Source organism: Apodemus sylvaticus, chromosome 23 (assembly GCF_947179515.1).
Source record: "Apodemus sylvaticus chromosome 23, mApoSyl1.1, whole genome shotgun sequence".
Classification (NCBI taxonomy): Eukaryota; Metazoa; Chordata; class Mammalia; order Rodentia; family Muridae; genus Apodemus; species Apodemus sylvaticus.
The window spans coordinates 36,673,019-36,694,218 of NC_067494.1; the positions used below are offsets into that span (position 1 = coordinate 36,673,019).

The 21,200-nt window shown below is 40.2% G+C and overlaps 1 protein-coding gene across 1 annotated transcript in view; it reads left to right on the forward strand.

Moving 5' to 3' along the window:
- The first annotated feature begins 13,589 nt into the window (after window positions 1-13,589).
- The window catches only part of Oprm1 (opioid receptor mu 1), a 35,237-nt gene continuing 27,626 nt past the window's right edge, over window positions 13,590-21,200 (forward strand). The window contains exon 1 of the mRNA XM_052169906.1: window positions 13,590-13,873. Coding sequence (XP_052025866.1) covers window positions 13,590-13,873 — 284 coding nt within the window. The remainder of the gene's footprint in view (window positions 13,874-21,200) is intronic.

The window sequence follows — 21,200 nt, forward strand, 5'->3', positions numbered from 1 at the left end:
TAGATAGATAGATAGATAGATAGATAGATAGATAGATAGATAGAAAATTTAACTCAGAGGTATCTCTAGGAATCTGTGTAAAAGACACACTGGCTGACACACAGAGCTGCACATTACACTACTGGCTGCAATAACAAAAGCCCAAGAAAAGTTCAAACACAAATGAAAAAGTAGAGCACATCGACACAGAGCCTGTGTCTATTGAAGAGAATCAGAGGTGTCTCCACAAATCATCATATACATTCACAACAAATACCTAAGTAAAAGAGTATACACACACACACAGAGAGAGAGAGAGAGAGAGGGGGGGGGGGGGGAGAGGGAGAGGGAGAGAGAAAAACATAAAAAAGAAAAGAAGATGGAAAGAATATGCTGTGAAAAAAATTAAGAGTGAAAAGGACATTATACACACCTGTTTGGGTCTTTTAAACTATAGAGAACAAAAACAAATTTTAAAAAAAGCAATTACATTCAACCAAAAGGGCAAGAAGAACAGGTGATAGGTAGAAGGCGCTAACAGTTTTTTAGATTGCACTTTACTGTGGCTGTACTTGATCCAGACAGACAACAACTTAAACTGTTGGGGCAATGTCACTGGACAACTTTTAAAGCTGCACTTGAAGACTTTCCACTGAAAAATGTTCTTAAATCCAAGCGTTTTAGTCCAATGGGATGCATTGAATTCTTTCCTGAAGCTGGCGATACACGGCAGAAACTTCAGAGTGTGTGAAGTCGCAATACATGGGGACCGGTTTCACTGTTCCAGGCATTTGGGGACTCAGCAGAGAGAATGAGTCTGGAAGAGACTGGAACTGGAAATCAGGTTATCAGCCAAATAATCCAAAAATCTATCTATTTAGAAGCATAAAATGTGGCAGTTAATATCATGTCCAGAGATAAAAATATTTATTCCCTCAGTACCCCTGGTCTCATTAACACAATCAAGGACAAATATCCCATATACAAATGTCACTTAATCTGCTTTTCTACTCAGCTGTCAATCTCATTTTGACACAACATTGACTTCCTTCCCTTGCTAGTATTTCACACTTTTTTTTCTGTCTGTCCTAGTTAGAGTGACCATTGCTATGAAAGGACACCATGACCATGGCAGCAACAAGTGGAGCTGGCTTACAGCTTCAGAGGTTTAGTCTATTATTGTCCTGCTGAGAAGCATGGCAGCACGCAGGCAGACATGGTACTGGAGAAGGAGCTAAGCCTTATAATCCTGGATCATCAGGCAGCAGGAAGAATGACACTGAGCCTTGCTTGAGCATTTGAGACTTCAAAGCCCACCCCCAGTGACACACTTCCTCCAAGAAGGCCACACCTACTCCAACAAGGCCACCGCTCTTAATAGTTCCACTCCCTGTGAGCTTGTGGGGGCCCTTTTCATTGATATTATATATAGTACACTATCAATCTATCTTACTATCTATTTTACTATCTAATTCTCTATCTTACTAGCTATCAATCTTTCTGTCTGCCTGTCAGTTTTACTATCTATCTACCCATTTTCCCTACAAGGGAAGCCACAAAAATCAGGCATTTTTTTGTTGTTGTTGTTTACTATTTTCATCAAGTACCTGGTACTAATATCTAACCAAATAAGCAACTTTTAATTAAATAAAAAATATGAAGTTTATCTGTTTCATATAGCTAAAACCTTTCCCAGAGAAATAATGTGCTTATAATACATTGGGCCAAGTCTATAATCCAGATGCTCAGGGCAAATAGCCTCAGGTTAAGACTTTTGATGGTACTGAGTCTAGGGAATGCCTAGATGGTGGTTGACAGTGGATTAAGTAGTGTTCTATGAAGTCCTTTGTTCTATCTCTTTATAGTGCCTAGTTATTCATTTGTGTAGACAAGTAGTCCAGTCACATTACTCAACATAAAGTGCACATACAGTGTCTGGTACATAGTTAGTCTCAAGAAAATGTACCATTCCTATTTGTAAAGTGACAGGAAAAATCAAGACAAGAAGTCTGAAGGGGTCCTGGGGACTCCCCACATCTGTCTTACTCACACCCACATTCTGCAGCTGTCCACACAGGTGACTTGTTGAATTAGTCTGAACATCATTTATTTATAATTTGTCTGTTATTAGAGATATTAGAAAAATAGTAATGGAACAATGTATCCTAAATAAAGGCTACTAAATCAGACCATTTAAAGGAAGAGGGTCTGTGTCTGTGACTTTATAATTGATGCATCTCATCTCCTACCCAAAAACACGGTGAAAGGCACCAAGTCATCTCGTATATACCATAAGGGACATGCTGCTGACAATCCACCAGACCAAAGAGCCACTGTTTCTTCTGATTTTGTTTGACATTCCATACTGATACACAAGTATAAATATAGTGACCTCCCCCCAGAAAGAAAGGATACCCTGTTCAAAGTCTCCTCTCCTTTTACACTGTCATCTGATCCTTCCTTCTGTATCTTTTCTAAGTAAAGATGTGAAATCCAAACTTGAATGTACTTCTCTGGCAAATAATACAAATGCATTAAGTACACGTGGGCTGACCCAGTAGAGATCACTGGGCATTCTTTTCATCAGGATGTCATTTTCTCAACCAAACCGTAGGTTCAGGAATGAACACCCAGCTGATTAAACTGTTGTGGGCTTAGATGTAGGATACATTTCTCTTCCCATCTGTGTATTTCTGGACAGACAAGGTCTATTCTATACATACATGATCGGGTTTGCACACCCACCCCACCATCTTTTAGTCTTCGCTTTCTCAACACGTTTCTCTCTTACAGAATTTCTTCACTCATCCTACAGCTCACCCTGACTGCCTCACTATCTTCTATGCTGAGGTTTATAGACTCTCCTTCATGCAGAGACCTTCTAGGGGCTTTTCTGAGCTCAAATATCTATTTATGTATTTAAAAGTGACTCTAAAGGTGCTTCTCAGTCATTGGAAGTTCTTCAGATGAAAATTCTTTGTTTAGCTCTGTGCCCCATTTTTTAATAGGGTTATTTGGTTCTCTGCAGCAGAAAACTTGGCATGACACTTCTGGAGGACCCTGCTATACCACTCCTGGGCATATACCCAGAGGATTCCCCCGTATGCAATAACGACACATGCTCCACTGTGTTCATAGCAACCTTATTTATAATAGCCAGAAGCTGGAAAGGACCCATATGTCCCTCAGTGGAGGAATAGATACAGAAAATGTGGTATATTTACACAATGGAATACTACTCAGCAATTAAAAACAATGAATTCATGAAATTCTTAGGCAAATGGTTGGAACTGGAAAATATCATCCTAAGTGAGGTAACCCATTCACAAAAGAGCACACATGGAATGCAGTCACTGATAAGTGGATATTAGCCCAGAAGCTCTGAATACCCAAGACACAATTCACAATATCAAATCATTCCCAAGAAGAAAGAAGGAGAGGGCCCTGATCCTGGAAAGGCTTGATGCAGCAATGTAGGGGATTACCAGGACAGAGAAGTGTGAGGGGGTTGATTGGGAAATGGGTGGAGGGAAGAGGGCTTATGGGACATAATGGGGAGGGGGGAACCAGGAAAGGGTTATCATTTGTAATGTAAACAAAGAATATAGAAAATAAAAAATATAAATATAAATATAAATAAATAAATAGATAGATAGATAAATAAATAAATAAATAAATAAATAAATAAATAAATAAATAAAACTGACTCTGAAGCCCTTTGGTAATCCATGCCTGTAATCATAGAATTAGAGATGTTAGATGAAGAAAGATTCTATTGGGGGTGTAAGCACAGCCTGAGCTATGTGGTAAATCTTTTCTAAAATATAGGAAGAGAGAGAGAGAGAAAGAGAGGGAGGGAGGGATGGAGAGGGAGAGGGAAGGAGAGAGGGAGAGAGAAAGAGAGGAAGAGAGAAAAAAGAGAGGGAGAGAGAGAAAGAGAGAGAGTAAAGAAAGAATGAAATAGAGAAAGAGTGAGCATTAATCTGCCCTTAAAACATTTCACCACAGATAAGGTGCTTTCTAATGTATATTATTATTACAACAAATTAAATGCTTCTTTTTAATATAAGCTAAGTACACCTAAATGAAAGTAGTCTATCAAGTTGATCATTTTGTCCAATTGTGTATTTCTACAAATACTTACTACTTCAAAAGCTAATCTTTAAGTTGCCTTTAAAACTATATGCCAATAAGAAATATATTCATCCCTACAGTGTAAAGCTGAATATCTTTTTTAAACTTCAAGATAAAAAAACATCTGAGCATGATACAGAAACTGGGATTAAATGAGTTCCTTATCATTTCAGAAAACCAACTCTCTACTGTCAAAGAAATGAAGATTTAATCAGCTGTAGTTTAGTTAACATCGGGCCAATAGTGGCGAGCAGGTACATCCCCATGTGAAAGCTGACAAACACTGCGGGCTCTCGCCAGTATTTCTGTACTCCATTAGGAAATGTTTGATATATTGCATTCAGATTATACTTGATACCTCTGATGCTCCCCTCTCTGTATAAATTTTCATCCAAGAAATAGGCCTCTTAACATATTTATGAGAAATTGTAAAGTTTGATCTTTGTTCTTAAGGTACTTAAATTGATTAAGGAAAAAAATAAAATACAAGGTGTCTGGAGACACAAGGATTTTAGAATATTTTTAAGCTAAAAAACATCATTGTAAAAAGAATCTAAAAAGGCACATGTCTTGTCTTTCTAAGAATTTAAATTGTTAAATCTAGGATGATCTTGGTCAGACTCCTTCAATACAATATCTTAGGATTTGCCTAGAAAGGGAACAACGTGTAACCACATGCTTTTAAAGAAGTGAACACATAATATTAGCCAAATAATGGCAGTTTTCACAAATAAATTCATTCTAACAAAACAAACAAATAAAAATATTTCACAGATAGTCTACTCCCAAGATTTATAAAATATAGAGATTTGAGTGAAAGAGGTTCATTTGGTATCCTCATTGAAGAAGAGACATTTTATAAAGCTAAGAATGATCCAGAGTGAAAAAAATAGCATTTACATATATGTACTGCTTTTACTGTTGTTCATAGAAGAATGGGGTTTAGACAGACAGTAAGACCAGTTTATTGGAATAGTCCTCTACGTGCAAACAGACACAAATGAAGTGAAATATATGACTCCCAACAAGGACCTGGGATCTCAGCCACTGCAAAACTGTCTATTAATTCTGGGATCATAAAGTTTGTTTTATTTTTGTATCACAAACAAGAAAAAGTGATAAAAGCATTCTATGGTACTTTAATCCTATCAAAAGTTCTAAGAAGGAATTTAAATCATATTTCAATTAGAGGCCCTTAATATTAACAAAAAGTATTAAGAGTCAGGCAATTTCCAATTTTACTATAAAGGGGAAGATGGCACAAGAGCATTAAACTCTGAGAGTCTCCGCCTCTTGTGCCTACAAGGCATGAGATTGCCCATTGAGACTGTATGCCTTCCTGTGGCAGTTGCAGAAATGCCTGGAGACTTGCTGTGTTCTATCCATGCCAGCCCGCACTGTCAGCACAACTGGCACATCATAGTCAACAGCAGACACTTAAATATTTACTATGTGGCAGAAAAGAAAATGAGCAAAACACAGGAAACAGGGACCACAGCAAATGTTACCTATCCATTGTATCTTAGTTCGTCGGAGTTCATGAGTGACAGCAACTAGTTGTTCAGCATTTGTCCTGGTTGGGTTTTTGGTCAACTTCACACAAGTCAGAGTCATTTGGGAAGAGGCGTTCTCGACTGACAAAAAGTTTGTGAGGTATTTTCTTGGCTGAAGATTGATATGGAAGTGGTCCAGCTCTCTATGGGCAACGCCATTCCTTAGCAGGTATATAAAGCCAGCAGGCTGGAGCAAGCCACAAGGAGCAAGGCATTAAGCAACATCCCTCTACAATCTGCATTTCAGTTCCTGCCTCTAGATTCCTTAGTTGAGTTCTGGCCCTGAATTCCTTCAGTGATGGAGTATATAACTTGACAATTGTAAGATGAAATAACCCCCTCCCTACCCTTGCAAGTTGCTCATAGTCATGGTGTTTAATTTTTTTTCTATATTCTTTGTTTACATTCCAAATGATTTTCCCTTTCCCAGTTCCCCCCTCAGCCATGGTGTTTAATTATGGCGATAGAAAGCTAACTAAGGCAGAACTCAAAAGAGTAAAGCGCAAACAGTGAAGACTAGAGGTGCAGCTCTGGGGATGGTCCTAAATATGTCAGGATGTCAGCTCTGCCCTACAAGTCATAGAGTCAACGAGCAAGGTCAACAATGACACGATCACCTGTGTGTTTCCTAAATCCAATTTGAGTGACAGTTTGTAAGCTGAATGCATGAAGAAGATAGACCAGTGCAGAACTTACCACATAAGTCCAAAGGAGTCATAAAAGGTTGAACTAGAAAAGTGATGCCAACAAGAGTACATTTATGAGATCTTAGTGATTAAAAATGGGGTGGAAGGGCAGTGAGAATGACCTGTGATATTACTTAGTAAATATTTACAGCATGCTTAAGCATGGTGGCAATTTTTGTAAGTGGTGTAATCCAAACCTACTTAATATTTATGTGAAAGGTCTATGGGGTGGACATTACTAGGAAGTAAATTTTATGAATGTTTAAAACAACAGATGATCAGCAATGTATTTAAGTTGTCCACAGTCATGCTACTTATCCTTGGTTAAAACATAATTTTACCATGAACAGAAACTCAGATGCTATGCCATTAGCTACTGTCAGGTGCCAAGGATAGAAGGAAGATACAGAGGTATGGTGCCAATAAGAGAACTGGGCTGGACTAGGAAGATGAGAGTAGTTGACACATTGAATCTCCAGTGAACACATTCACCAAACATGCATAGAAGAATTTGACTCCCTAGAGTAGCAATTCACAACCTGTGCATCACGATCCCTTTAAGGGTTGCATATCAGATATCCTGCATATCCGACATCCTGCATATCAGATATTTACATTACAATTCATAACAGCAGCAAAACTACACTTATAAAGTAGCAATGAAATTCATTGTATGGTTGGGAGTCACCACAGCATGAGGGACTGAATTAAAGGGTCACAGCATTAAGAAGGTTGAGAACCACTGCTCTGGGGTAAGAATCAGAGCTGGAGACCTAAATTGGGTTCATTATCACATACACAAAAAAATATGGATGAGCATGATTTGAGATCACTATGAAGGGCATATTGAGAAGATGGGCAGAAAGGATGCTAAATATCCCTCAGATGAGAAACAGGCAAAAGAAAGGAATAACCTTGGGATAAACAAAAGCAGAATTGGAAAAGTTGGAAGTATAATAAATGAAGAAGGGGGGAAAGGGAGGAGACAGAGAAAGCTAGGCGAGAAAGATTGAAGTGTTAATAATTTTAGCCCTATTAAAGTCCTTAATAGCCTCTGAAATAAAAGGTCTTGATATCAAAGAATGGAAGAATATGTAGGGTTGGGAGAAAACAGAGAGACAGTAGGCAGGACTTGGCTTAGAAGCAGAAACCTAAATAAATAACCAGTTTTCAAAAGCAGGGCAGCCAATCTCGTTGGATGCAAGGAAAAGTTACAAGTTCTTCTGCCCATGGGTATCTGTGCGATGCCTTGAAAACAGGGTTACATGTAGAAGAAATGCTTCACCTATTGTTTCTCTTGTGATTTGTGGAATATGAAATTTTGGGGAGAGGAGAGAGGGAGAAAGAACAGACAGGAGGGGAGCCCTGAGAAACAGAGGCCAAAGAATGCAGATTAATAAGATTTCTGCAGAAGTGGAAGAAAGCCATCGAAGGTTGTGGGGCACAGGAACGAGTGCTCAGAGAGAAACCTGGGTGCCACCCAGGGGCATCTATGCATCTGTGCTCAGGGACTGCCAGGAAACCAAAGCCAGAGTCTAAATCAGTACACACGAAGGTGTGATCTACAGACGCCTGAAGTCTCCAAGAGTCAAAAAATAGACAAGGTAAATTTTTATTTTAACAATTCTATAGAATTATATGGCTTTTGCAGGAGTAAGTTGGAGGAACTATGGAAAGTATGGTTGATAAAAACAGACAACACTGTGAATACACTCTGTCCTGCAACTCACCAGTGTATGCCTCATAGACTCACACTTACAGCCAACAGAAAGAACCCCCGCCCAGCCCTGCCCGACCCCACCCCACCCCTGCCCCACCCAGCATTATGGTCAGTCACTCCATAGATACATCTCTGCACTTTGACATTTATGAGCCTCTATATCAACCACCTCCTACTGCACAAAGATGCTTTTCTGATAAGGTCTGAGAGATGTCCTGTATAGAGAGACATGTTTAGAAGGCAGTTTGATACTGTGTCTATTTAAGAAAATAACAATAGTAGCTTCATCTCTGGAGCCCATGAGCTCTACAACGTAGTTCTTGGCCAGATTTAAAAGAGCATGACTCAACTTCTTCCTGTGGATAGGGCCTTAAATCCAGCTAGAAAGTGTTTCCCCCCCCCCCCCCTATAACATTCATGCTCTCTAACTTGACAGACTGGTCATTATTGTAGCTGGCAGGAGTCGCAGCTGGGAGAAACAGATTATCGCTTTTCTCCCCATAGCAGCCTAAAGAGTGCTTGACAGAGTATTGTGACAGAATAGCAGAAGGGAAGCTTCCAGGGCAGTATCAGCTTGGCTTTTCAAAGTCCTGTGACCAAAATGTGTGGTATCTTCAGCAAATGGGGTCTTGTCAAGTCCCAGTGGGCAATCAGGAGTGATGTCAATGGCTTGCATTTTGGGGGAGTCTCTTATCCCCCCATGCACCAGCAATTGAAAGGGAGTATGGATGCATGAATAAAAGTGAGTTTTATAAATTTTCCTCCATTGGAGGGTGAGTAGATGTCTCAGCAAGTACAAGCACTTGCTGTCCAACTATGAGTACCTGAGTTCAAATCCCTAGCACCCATATAAAAAGTTGAGTGTGGTCCTGTGTGTATTGTAATCCCAGCACTCACGAGTCAGATAGAGGAGGGTTGCTAGGACTTCCTGGCCTACAGCATGACTCCAAGTTCAGGGAAAGACTCTTTCTCAAGAGAATAAAGCAGAGAAATAGAGGAGGACCCCCCCCCCCCAGCATCCTCTTCTGGTCTCTGAATATTCACAGCTGTACATATACCATGTTTGCATAAACTACACATGTATACCGTACAAACATACAAACATGCAGACATCCTAACCCTTGGCATCCCATGTGAGAAAACGGCAAGTACACATAGAACATTTTGCCCATCACCAACCACAGAGGGTTGTCACTCACAAGGAAAAGTACCTGTGTGATTTGTCACAGCTGTAACAGAAACCATGATTTTCCTCCCATAGGACACTATTTTCATCTGAAGAATGACTGAAAGAAAGATGTCTATACCTACTCGAATCATATGTTTGGCTGGTATTTTCTTTAAAATGAAGAAGGTGAATTTATCACCTCAGGTATGACTGTAACTATTGATTATCAGTGAGGAGGTTCTGGTTTCCCAACAAAATTGGAAATTGAAAGAAAAAAATCTTGATAGTATCACAATATTAGGAATTTTCTTCAACACAGATAGTGGTGGTATTAGCAAGTATGGATAGCTATTAGTGGAACGGGGTCCTTTGGGCATTGGGAAAGTGCTGGGGTGCCATGGATAGTCTCAAATGACCATGTGGAAATATTACAGTTATGATTAAGTAGACTAGTCACTCAAAATAGGAGACCAGCTCATGGGTCTATGAGTACCACAGGATTTAAGAATTATTTATGTAGTTTAAGTCCTATTACCCAGCTTCTCTTTAAGACATGAAGATTGACTGAGTTTAGTACAAAAGGGAAATAGCCACAATTATTTATAAAGACTACTAAATTTGTCTCTTTTTTTCCAACCACACATCTGAGTAATGCGAACATTCTTCACTTGTCTTCACATACTCCATCCACCTGGGTTGTGTCTTACTGAGACAGAATCAGGTGCAAGAACCTAACTACCTCCAACTCATACTGTTGAAAGAATGATCCAGCCATATTGCCTCTCTCCCTACTAAATATCTTTTTGCTAATCCTGGGGGTGGGGCTGGAAATTTGCGATGACATTCCTTAAAAATAAATGCAATTATTTGTTTTTCGGTGTCGTACTTGTGTTGTTAATTTTTGGTAAATTGCTAAACAAATGTGGTTTTCTAAATTTTTTAGCTTTAACTTCTAATGGGATGAATTATGATTTTTAAAAAAACAAAACAAACTACTGCATTAGGAAGTTTTCTCATTACTGCAACCAAGTACCTGGTAAGATGCAAAGTTATAAAGGGTGGGTTTATTTGGACTTACAGTGTGAGGGGGTACAGCTCTACATGGCGGGGAAGGCATAGCATCAGGAGTGAGGCAGGTAGCCTTGTCACAACTGCAATGCAAAGCACTGAGTGGGAAAGAATTGGGGCTGGGCTATGAAACCTCAGGGACACCCTCCCAGGAACCACTTCATTCATCAAAGCCTCACCTTCTATAGGCTCTGCAGTATCAGCAGCTGAGGACCAAAACTTCTAACACTTGAGCTGTGTGGTATGTTTTACATTCAAGCCATAACACCCGCATAAACAGAAGTTTTTGCGAGTGCTCGGTTAATTTTTAAGTGAGACTAATAAAGGCAACCTCTGTTCAAGCGTAAACTGATGCGAGACTCTCCTAGGCTCATGACAAACACCCAGAGCCAGAAAATAAACTATAGAGCCCACTGTTTAAAATAAATTCCAGACTTGTAGAATTTAGCTTTTTATTTTTCTAAGTTCTAAACCAAGGAATCTTACTACATCTTATTGAAGGGCCATGCACCATTCCAGCAATCTAAAAATGATATTGTATCGATATTCAAGTGTCTTCTAATTAGCTATGCACATTCAAACGTTAATGATAGGATGTAGCTACAAAACACATAACATGCTCTCCAGAAGACACACTGCCTGGCCTTCTTTCTTTGAGCCACTGTAATTAGTCCGTGTATAGTATTCATGACTCCGGTTCTCACTAACAGCTGTTATTCATGTGTTCCATTAACAGCCACTCTCAAAAACAATCAGGACTAAACTCTGAAAATGAGTGTACATTGGTGGCAATTATATGAATACCTAAAGCCAAGAGACACTGAAATCCAAGAAAGAGGAGTAGCATTTAGCTCATCGCAGGATCCATCCAAGATGATGACTAAATACATTTTTGAGCAAATCATTTCAAGAAAATTTTTTTATCATATAAGCTTGATAGCAAAATTAAACATAGACCAGTAGGTAATAAACTATTCTTGATTCAAATGAAAAACCAAGGTTTAGCAAGAAACATCAGAGGAAAGGCAGATATTCCCACAGACAAAATACTAAGGCTCTAGGAAATTAAAGTTCACATGGTTAGAATCCGGGCTATATAAAATATTTAGGATTTCAGTTTGCTGAGTCATTTTTGAATAGTCTGCTTCTTTTGTGGGAGATTTAAGATTCCATGAAGACCTTCAGATCTCCCTGGAAGGAAATAGAGAAAACTAAGAAATAACATAAGTTGAACTCTGGTCTTTGCAGTGTCTATTGAGTACTATGAAATTATTATTTCTGTGTAACTTTTCAATAAGTTTTTCAAGGCTAACTTAATATTCATATTTAACAGATAAACTATATTTAGCTATATTTTCTTAATGCATATATTGAATGAATAGGACATACAGAAAATAGAAAGATAGATAGGCAGATAGATAGATAGATAGATAGATAGGCAGATAGATAGATAGATAGATAGATAGATAGATAGATAGATACATACATACATACATACACACATACATAGATACATAGATACAAAAATAGATCTACGAGATAGATGAGACATAGAGACATGAAATGGTATTCAGGAAATGTTCCATTTGGGATAATCAAAGTATGATAATTACTCTCGGGGAAGCACACAAAATAGCAATAGAAAGGAAATATCAATCTCAGATGAGAACATATGGTTGGACAAAATTCAGGTTTGTACTCTGAGAAGAAGACTGATTCACTGAGCACACACATTTCAGCCCAACCGTAGGAACTGGCACAGTTATCCATACGAGGAATATTAAAGGTATTTTAGCAGCCTCTATGAAACCTTATCTACATTATTGCTGAAATTACACCCTTTAATGCAACAGGGTAAAAATAATACTGAACATTGGTCAAAAATCTACAATTAATAGTTTTGCTGTGAGTTTTCTTTATTTCAGAATAAGTGCCTAAATTACATGTCCCTTCTAAGTTTGCTTCCCCACAGTCTTTGAGAATTCAGTTAAACTTTCCACAACCAAGGGGGGGGGTGCATTTCTTTCCAGTATTTATAGTTAAAACTCTGGGTATGTGCATGCATATGCATGCACAGTGCTGAGAAGAAAGCACACTGCTGCTGGATTTACGATTGTATCCCTTCGGAAGCACTTGTGAACTTAGACGTGAGATCTAACATTTTTTAAATGCATTCTTGCTCCTCAAGGGTCTTGCTTAAGGCTAATTCCACACTCAAAAGAGCTGTGGAGTTCCTTTTGGATTCTCTATGGTGGGAAGGATAAAAATTTCTGCTTGATTCAGTAGCCTGCTCCCCAGAAGCTTGGAGGCATGGAGGAAGTGCAAAAGCTAAGGATAAATCTTCCTAGGCAGATCCATGAGCGTGGAACTGGCAGGGGTAGTGATATCCTTAGTGCATTTTACAGGTCATCACCCCTCCTCCCTCACTGGTGTAATGCGTTCTTGCGCTTCTTCTTCAGTAGGAAAAAAGAATCAGAGGCAAATAGATCTTCTAACCTAAGAGAAATTGAAAACTGGGGGTACATGAAACAGGCTTCTTTCATAATTTTTTTTCTTTTCCATAAAAAGACCATCGTTGCTTTGAACAGGTTTGTGGGGTTGAATTTTTTGAGGAACTGAAGTTTTATTTTTGCTTCAGATATGGGGATCAGAGTAAGGGAAAGCATTCGTGGGTCTCCAACCCTAACTAATTGCAAATGGACAGTTAGTTCAGAAGTGTTAAGGTATAAGAATCATTGAGATTATAACAGATAATGACTTTCCTGGCTGATGCGAACACCCTACCTAATGCATAGTTGTTACAAAGAAAACTTAGCTGTCTCTCTTCCCACCCATCTCTGCAATGTCCCTGCCTCTGCTCCCCTTACCCCACTTTACATTCGTTTACACGGAAGTGCATGGAGACCAAGAAGGCTGACTCTCTGAGTTGCTTTGCGCACAATCCACTCCTTCTCTCTCCTCCCTCCTCTCTAGCCTCTGGATCCCTCACAGCCCGCGCTCCCTCCCTTCCACCCAGAGAGTGGCGCTTTGGGATGCTAGGGATGCGCCTCCGTGTATTTCTATGGTGGGAGGGGGCTACAAGCAGAGGAGAATATCAGATGCTCAGACGCTCCCTTCTGCCTGCCGCTCTTCTCGGGCTCCACTAGGGCTGGTCCGTGTAAGAAACTGACGGAGCCTAGGGCAGCTGTGAGAGGAAGAGGCTGGGACGCGTGGAACCTGAAAAGTCTGGGTGCTCTCAGTTACAGCCTACCCTGCCGAGTCTGCAGCAGGCCTTCAGCACCATGGACAGCAGCATCGGTCCAGGGAACACCAGCGACTGCTCTGACCCCTTAGCTCAGGCAAGTTGCTCCCCAGCACCTGGCTCCTGGCTCAACTTGTCCCGTGTAGATGGCAACCAGTCCGACCCATGCGGTCTGAACCGCACAGGGCTTGGTGGGAGCGACAGACCATGCCCTCAAACCGGCAGCCCTTCCATGGTCACAGCCATCACCATCATGGCTCTCTATTCTATCGTGTGCGTAGTGGGCCTCTTCGGAAACTTCCTGGTCATGTATGTGATTGTAAGGTAAGGAATGTTCTGTTCGGAATGCCTAGCTCCGCAGGGGGGGAAGGGGAACAAAGCCCCGTGAGTGACAGAAGTAAACAGGGTACAAAGGGGGGGTTGAATAGAGCACTCGCTGTTTGTGTGTGAACTTTTACTTTTTGGGGGCTTTTGTTGGTTGGTTTTTTTCCTCCCTCCCTTGAAAAAGCAGAGTTCAAAATTCCAAAGACAAGACATTTCTTTGGCCAAAGCTATTAAAATGCAGGGGTGGGAGGCTCCATCTTAGATCCCCTTCTTATTCTAAGCCAAGAGGGTCTTTGAAGCATGTCTTGCAGCCAATCACCCCCCCTGCATGAGCTGTAAGGACTGGAAGTTATAAACAGTGAGGAGGGGGAACCTAGCTTGCTTTCCCTAATTGAACGACAGAGGCTTCTCAGTAGGTTAAAGAGATGAACTCACAAACTTTCTTAGACCTGCTGGTTTAGGCTGGACCACAGCCCCCCTCCTTCTCCTGTAGTTAGGGAGTCTTTATCTTACTTTTCTTCCATCCTGAGGGTGCCCCAGGTGGAGGGATCTCTCCTGGCATCTCTCAGGGGCAGGGTAAGTGCGATGTAGCAAGTAAGCTGTTGTGATGTTTATAGCCCAGTTCATACTTTCTTCCTCCAGTTCTGCTGAGGGAGTCCCCAGTGGGATCTGGAATTACTGGGTAGCTCAGGGCATAACTATTTTTTTCAGTGCTTGCAAACAGTGGAAGCAATTAGGGAAGTTAAAAGCAGTAGCATTCTGTATTACTGGAAGTTGTTCTGGATGGTCTAGAAAGGAAAGTATCTCTATCTAGTGAAATTACTTTCAAAGAGTTTGAGGTCTGCTTTCTGTTGTTTTGGGTGTTCTAGATGAGTTTGGCAATGACTGAGAGTGATGTTGGATGCTGTGCTGGTACTGAATTACATCTCCAGATTCAGCCCGTTACTATGGACTACATCTCTATCCACTTTTGATAAAGTTGATGGATATTCCAGCACTTTAAAATGGCTCCAGATTTGAGTAGAAAATCCCAGTGAGGTCGGGTGGCATCATGAGCTTGGCACGTCCATGTTCAGTTACAATATTTGCTTCACCTATTCAGCACACATGTCACAGGCTTCAACAGAGCGCTCAGAGTCACTGAAAGATCATTTTGCTCATTAGGCTTTTGCTCCCAAGGTACTGCAAATTGCTTGTCTGATTTCCTTAATTAATGATTGTTTAAAGTAAAGCCGATTTCTCTGGTCTGTGGGTGAAGGATGTGTCTCTGAGAAAAGAGCACCATCTATTGAAAAGAAGGCTAACAGCAGAAGGAAAAACACAGGAAGGAAATCAATACAGAAGTGCACGCTATAGGACATTTATTCTCTGTGATTCAAAACAAAGATTCAAATGAGAGATTCAGTCTCACCCCACAGTTAAGGCAGTAATTAAAAGACAGCTTTTGGTAAGGAAAATATGCTATTCATTGTTCCTGGGGACCAAAAAAAAAACAGAATCATAAGATGAGAGAACTGAAGTGGGCTTGGGATTTTCTATGCTAGACAATTGAACCAATACAAAGAAAATCAATTATTTTGTTTTAACTGAGAAAAGACATTCACTAGTTCAATGCCGATGGCTGTCAGTGTGCTCATGTAATTTTCTGTTTATTAGGATAGACATTGATGATCTGAGTTAATTCTTTTGCAAGATCAAGAAGGAAAGCTTGGTTTCCAGTAGTGATACTAAATAACAAAACACCCAAATTTATGCATGTGTTCTTGGGTTTAAAAGGTATAAAACAATTGCCAAAGAATCCAGGAGCCTTTTCTCCTTCTGAGTCTCAGCATCTTCCTCCTTCCTTGTTAATCCCCTCTGGCTTCTATTTTTCCATGAAGAGAGCCAGTAGCACAGGAAGCAGCTGGAGCAGGCATGGCTTGGTCTTTTCCCAGGGCTGAGTCGGTTCCTGGCTGGTTGGGTTCATTTTAAAAGCATTGCCTCTCACCGTTCACTTGCAGACACATGGTGACACTGTCTCTCACTGAGAACATGGTATTGTGTGCTTTTTCTCTCTGTACTGAAAGTTCTGACAAAGGCAGTTCTATTTGAAAGGTCAACCCAAACACCCACCTGTGGCAGATCAAGTGCTTAATTCCATGGGCAGATAACCTTCTGGGAATAAGAATGTGAAACAGAAAAAGAGGCAGTTGGATGGCACATGGAGTGCTGGTCAAGTATCTGTGGGTTGAAGATGCTGTGCCTAGGTAACTGAGCTCATTTACATGACTGACTGTAATTGGCAGTGTCCCAGATCAGTCAGGAACTTTGTCGCTCTGACAAAAGAAAAGTATGAGCCCAGGAAGTAATAAAAGGAGCTCACTTGTATCTGGTGCTTACAACAACAAATACGATTGAGTAGTCCATGAGCTACAGCTGCTGGCTCGATGAAGGTAGTACCGTCCAGAATAGCTCCACATACTGAGTGAATCACAAATGACTATAACAACAACAGTAACAAAAATAACTGTAGTGCCAATGATGCGGTTAATGTCTCTGTTTTCTCAGGACCGTCTTCATTATCCCTTCCACTACACCATAAATGAGCCAACCTTAAGTACGATTCTTATACAGTTCTGTTGTTAGGAACGTAAGAAAAGAAAAAGGATTCTGTCCTGGATCAAAGACATGAAATACAAACATGGCTTCATAGAGATATCATAGGTAACCATCACCTAAGAAGACCTCTGGTTTTAAAAGTGGGGAAGAAATGCTTTGTTCGTGGGTTTCATCTGCTTCAAAGAGAAGTCAGTATTGTGGATTGATACCAGCAATGCACAGTTCAGATATACACAGAGATATGCATGTATGTGCATAAATATACATACAACTCCACAGCCTTGAGTTCAGACCAAATTGTTACTGTCACCACGGGAATAAACAGGCAAAAAAAGAAATGAATACAGGGGTTCTCATCGTTTATCATGGAATATATCTGCAATGTCTCCATGACTACCGCAGTATTGCTGTGAGCCTCTGGTTGAAACATGGTCATTGACTAATCAATACATAAGCCTGTGCCATGTGTGTTTCTATTTATGGATGTCCTATTTAATACACATTAAAGAACAATTGCCACTGAACTCACAGCCTACCATGCACATCTGAAGTCATGTTTACACAAAGTCTATCATACTTTCCATATAAGGCACTTAACAGCTTCCTTGCGCTTTGGATACTGGACAGCATTTTGTCACTATACACAGGAGGCATTTTAAACAGCAAAGTTGCTGTGGTTGGTGGAGTCCAGGGAGGTCTCAGAGACCATTATGACACCTCTGTCTAGTGTTTCCTACTTCTTGCATGATCAGAGGAATAATTCACAGACGGGAGGAAAAGGCAGAGAAGTAGGAGGAAATTCTCTTGAAGAGCAAAAGTAGCCCCCAAAAGGAAGTGAAGGCTTCTCAGGAGAATGCAGAACACCAGGCATTCTAGACAGCATTGTCATTTAGGCAAGCATTTGTAGAGGAGAGAATTGTTCAGGAATTAAGGTGAAGAATTACAGAGAAGAGGTGGGATGTTCCTGAAATAGGATTTATTATCCTTCTATGGAGTTTGGGGGATGTATCATAACATCAGAGGTAGGATGGGAACAGCCAGTTCTGGAAAGCTAACACTAAGGTGACGTACTGAAGCACAGCACAGTTCCTGGGGGACTCGGTCAGCTGTGTGGTTTCCAGCCAGTTTGGGTAGTCTTGGCTTTTACTGTCGGGGCGATCCCATCATGCTCAGCCCTATCACAGCTGTATGTAATTGTGGTTGCTCTCCCTCCAGCCGCCATGCCGTGTGTGTGTGTGTGTGTGTGTGTGTGTGTGTGTGTGTGTGCCTCCCTTCTCCCTCTACCTAGCTAGCCTACTTCAGACTCCTAAAGAAACCTACAAAGAAGCACAGAGGCACAACCCTAGCTTTCAGAGGGATGCTGGTTCACAGTATGAGGCCAGAAGCAGAACACCACCTTGTTTGGAGCCATCTGAGAATTTACAAACAGGGCCTTTTAAGTAATTCCCAGCTCTCTACGAACCCACACAAGCTCTAGAGTGGATACAAAGGCCCACAAGTACATTTTAGAAACAAGTAATTTCAGTGAAGTGGTCTCTAGTTTCCTCCTAGAATAAAGGATTGATGGAATGTATAGCAATCAAGGAAATAGTGTCAACTCTTGATATTCAAAGAGGATTTGACCTTAGGACTCCTGTAAATACCAAGTCCAGACACTCCAAGCCTTTGTATTATATGGTCCAATATTTCCTTTGACTTTGATATCTTCAATCATCTGCTGATTGCATATAATCCTGAATATGATAGAAATGATGTGCGACTAGATGGCACACCTCACTGCTTAGGGAATAACAAGAAGTTTGTGTGTTAAATACAGTGATACAAAATCTCCCAAAAACTTTTGAACTGCAATTGCTTAAGTCTACAGACACAGAATTCTCTGATACTCAGAATCTCCTCAAATAAGAGAATCAAGACGTTGATTGCATTACATACAGCAGCAAGCTCACCACACAAATGCAGTGGTATGAAAGCAAGTTAAACTCCCATAATTCCCTCATCGCTTTGGCACCAGATAGCTAGGTGCACTACAAACTTTCCAAAAACAGACATGGCTTATTTTATTTTGTATATTGGAGTAAAACTATCAAAATTAGCTTGAATTCCATATATTTTTAAAGACAGTAGGTTAGGTAAAATTAGAACTGTGCGATAGAAATATCGAATGTCTGGGAGCATAATTTAGGATTCTGTTCCATTATCTGAGGTCTCACCCTTTACTACCAATGAAGTTCCAAAATAGAGGAGAAATTACCTAATAAATAGTAACTAGCCCATAGCTACACCATCACAATGATTTCATAGCTACATTTAGCACATTTTAGAAGCTATTGTAAGCAACAAAATCTTTGTTCTAATTTTTAATAGTGCATTTATCAAGGCTCTGGATGCAACTTAATGGCTCTAGGTCTATATCTCTGCCTGCTCTCTGCAACAGTGAGGGTGATAGGCATGTACAGCCAGCTGCATATTCAATCTGGAACATTCAAATCTACATTAATACCCTAAATGTTTTCATTAGACACAATAAAATTTGAGTTTAAAGTACTCCAAGATAAGGATTCACCTCATTTTGGAGCGCCCAATTGCACACAGGCCTCCTGCCCATGGGATGAACAGTAGAGCGCCACCTTTTCCAGCATTTCTTACAAAAAGAGAGAAAGTAAATGCTTTGTTTCAACAACCAGATACTCCCTGTTCTAATGACTCAACTCTGGCAAATAGAAGAGGTCATAGACATTATGGAAATAAATGGGAACAATTCTGTCTCATTAAAACTTTATATAGACACTAAAGTTTGAACTTTCATATTGGGTTCCCATGCTTTGAAATTTTTTTCTTTTGATGTCTGTCAACCACTTAGAAATCACAAAATCATTCTTGGCTAACAAATAGAAGGAAGTGGTCAGCTAGATTTGGCCCACAAGATCTTATTGGTCAATGGCTGGAAAGGAAGTATAAAAATTTCTATTCATGCAGTGGTCATGTTCATAATAGTTATAGATGCAGAATGTTGTTGAAATAACGTTTTTTCAAGTTCAGAAAATAACAATAAAAATAGGTAACAACACAGTTACCACCAGATGGGTCTGACAGACAGCATTGCCTTTCCTGAGCTGATGCTAACATTGGGTTCTAGTAGGAGCCACATGGGATTGCCTCTATATCTCCCCAGACTTCCATCTCTCCATTGGTCCAATGATGACCAGCATCCCTGACCACCATTAGCCAGTGATCAAGAGTGAGTGCTAAGAAAAGAGGATTTCTAAAGGCTTCCCTCTCTTAAAAGCTCTTCATGCTTATCTTGATTCCAGGTCATTTTCTAGGCTTTTGCAATGTTTTCACCCTCAACCACTCGCAGGCTTTTGGGGATGACTGATATTGTCATCTGGGGATTCATATTAACTTCTTAGCTCATATAAAATCTGTCTGCAAAGCCATCTGGGCCTGCATACTGGCCACACCAAACCCACCATATACAGCCAGACAATGATGTCACTTGGGGTTCTTACAAGTGATATATTTCTTCTTGATGGATATGGAAGGCCTGCTTCCCTAAGTTTTTACATATATTGTTCATATATAAAAAAGAATCTCATTATGACTCTTTCTACACCTTGTACCTATCATATTCCTCTGTTTCTTTCTCATATCCACTGATTGCCTTCTTCGTAAATAGTACTTCTTCCTAACTAGTACTTCTTCCTAACTAGTACCTCTTTCATTCCTTATTTTATAATGACCAATCTGATTTCATTTGTGTTGCTTACATAAGCATTGGCAATATTTAAGTGGCTACCCCACTGGAGAAGATGTCTTTCCTTCCTTTACCAACCAATAATTGGTTTTAGATCTTCAGGGATAGGCAAGGCCCCATGAGCCTATCAACATCTTTATGATATTTGAAACACAAAGGTTGATGCAATTTTTTTTCTTTTTGTTTTCTTCTCTCTGACCTACATAACAGTTATGTTTTGAACATTTGTTTACCATAGTTCTCAAGAGTTGTTTTGAACACTGTCTCCTCCATTAGTTCAGTCTGTCCAGCTGGCTAAGGGGAACCCCAGGTGTTCAGAGGCTCTGGATGATTCCTGACTGCTGTCCATGATTTTTTTCAGTGACTTTGTGTACATTGTTTGAGATTCCCCTTCCTACTTGATTCCATACCTTGACAGTTTCATCCATCTACATACAAATGACATGATGGATCCTTCAATCAGCTGTGCCCAGCAAACACCTCCTTGTGGATACAAGAGAATGTTAGCTTACACAGATACCCACTAGGCTGACATCTGCCCCAAGAGCTAAGTTTCAATAGACTCGTACCTGGGTAACATGGAGCCCACTAGAAACACATTCTCTTCCTCAAATGTTCTTAAGTGAGAACTGGATCTAAGTTCTAGCAAGGAATTCAGTCTACATAAAAAAGATAATAAATTTTGATTTTCCCTTTATCTAACCATGGAATGTCATACCCATCGCACAAAATCTGATAAATGCTATTAAGCACGTGGGGGAAACTTTCAAGAAACATGGTTCTCACTCTTGGTTTCAAATTAGCATTACCTAAGAACTTCTTTTTGAAAAGGAGTTGAAAGAGGAGAAAAAGAAGGAAAGAGAGCAGGGCATAGAGGAGAGAAGGAGGAGAAGCCACTCTCCAGAGAGGGATAATTAATCCACAATCTCTGTGAACTGGTTCTGGAATAGACATTTAGAAAGCTCTCCCATG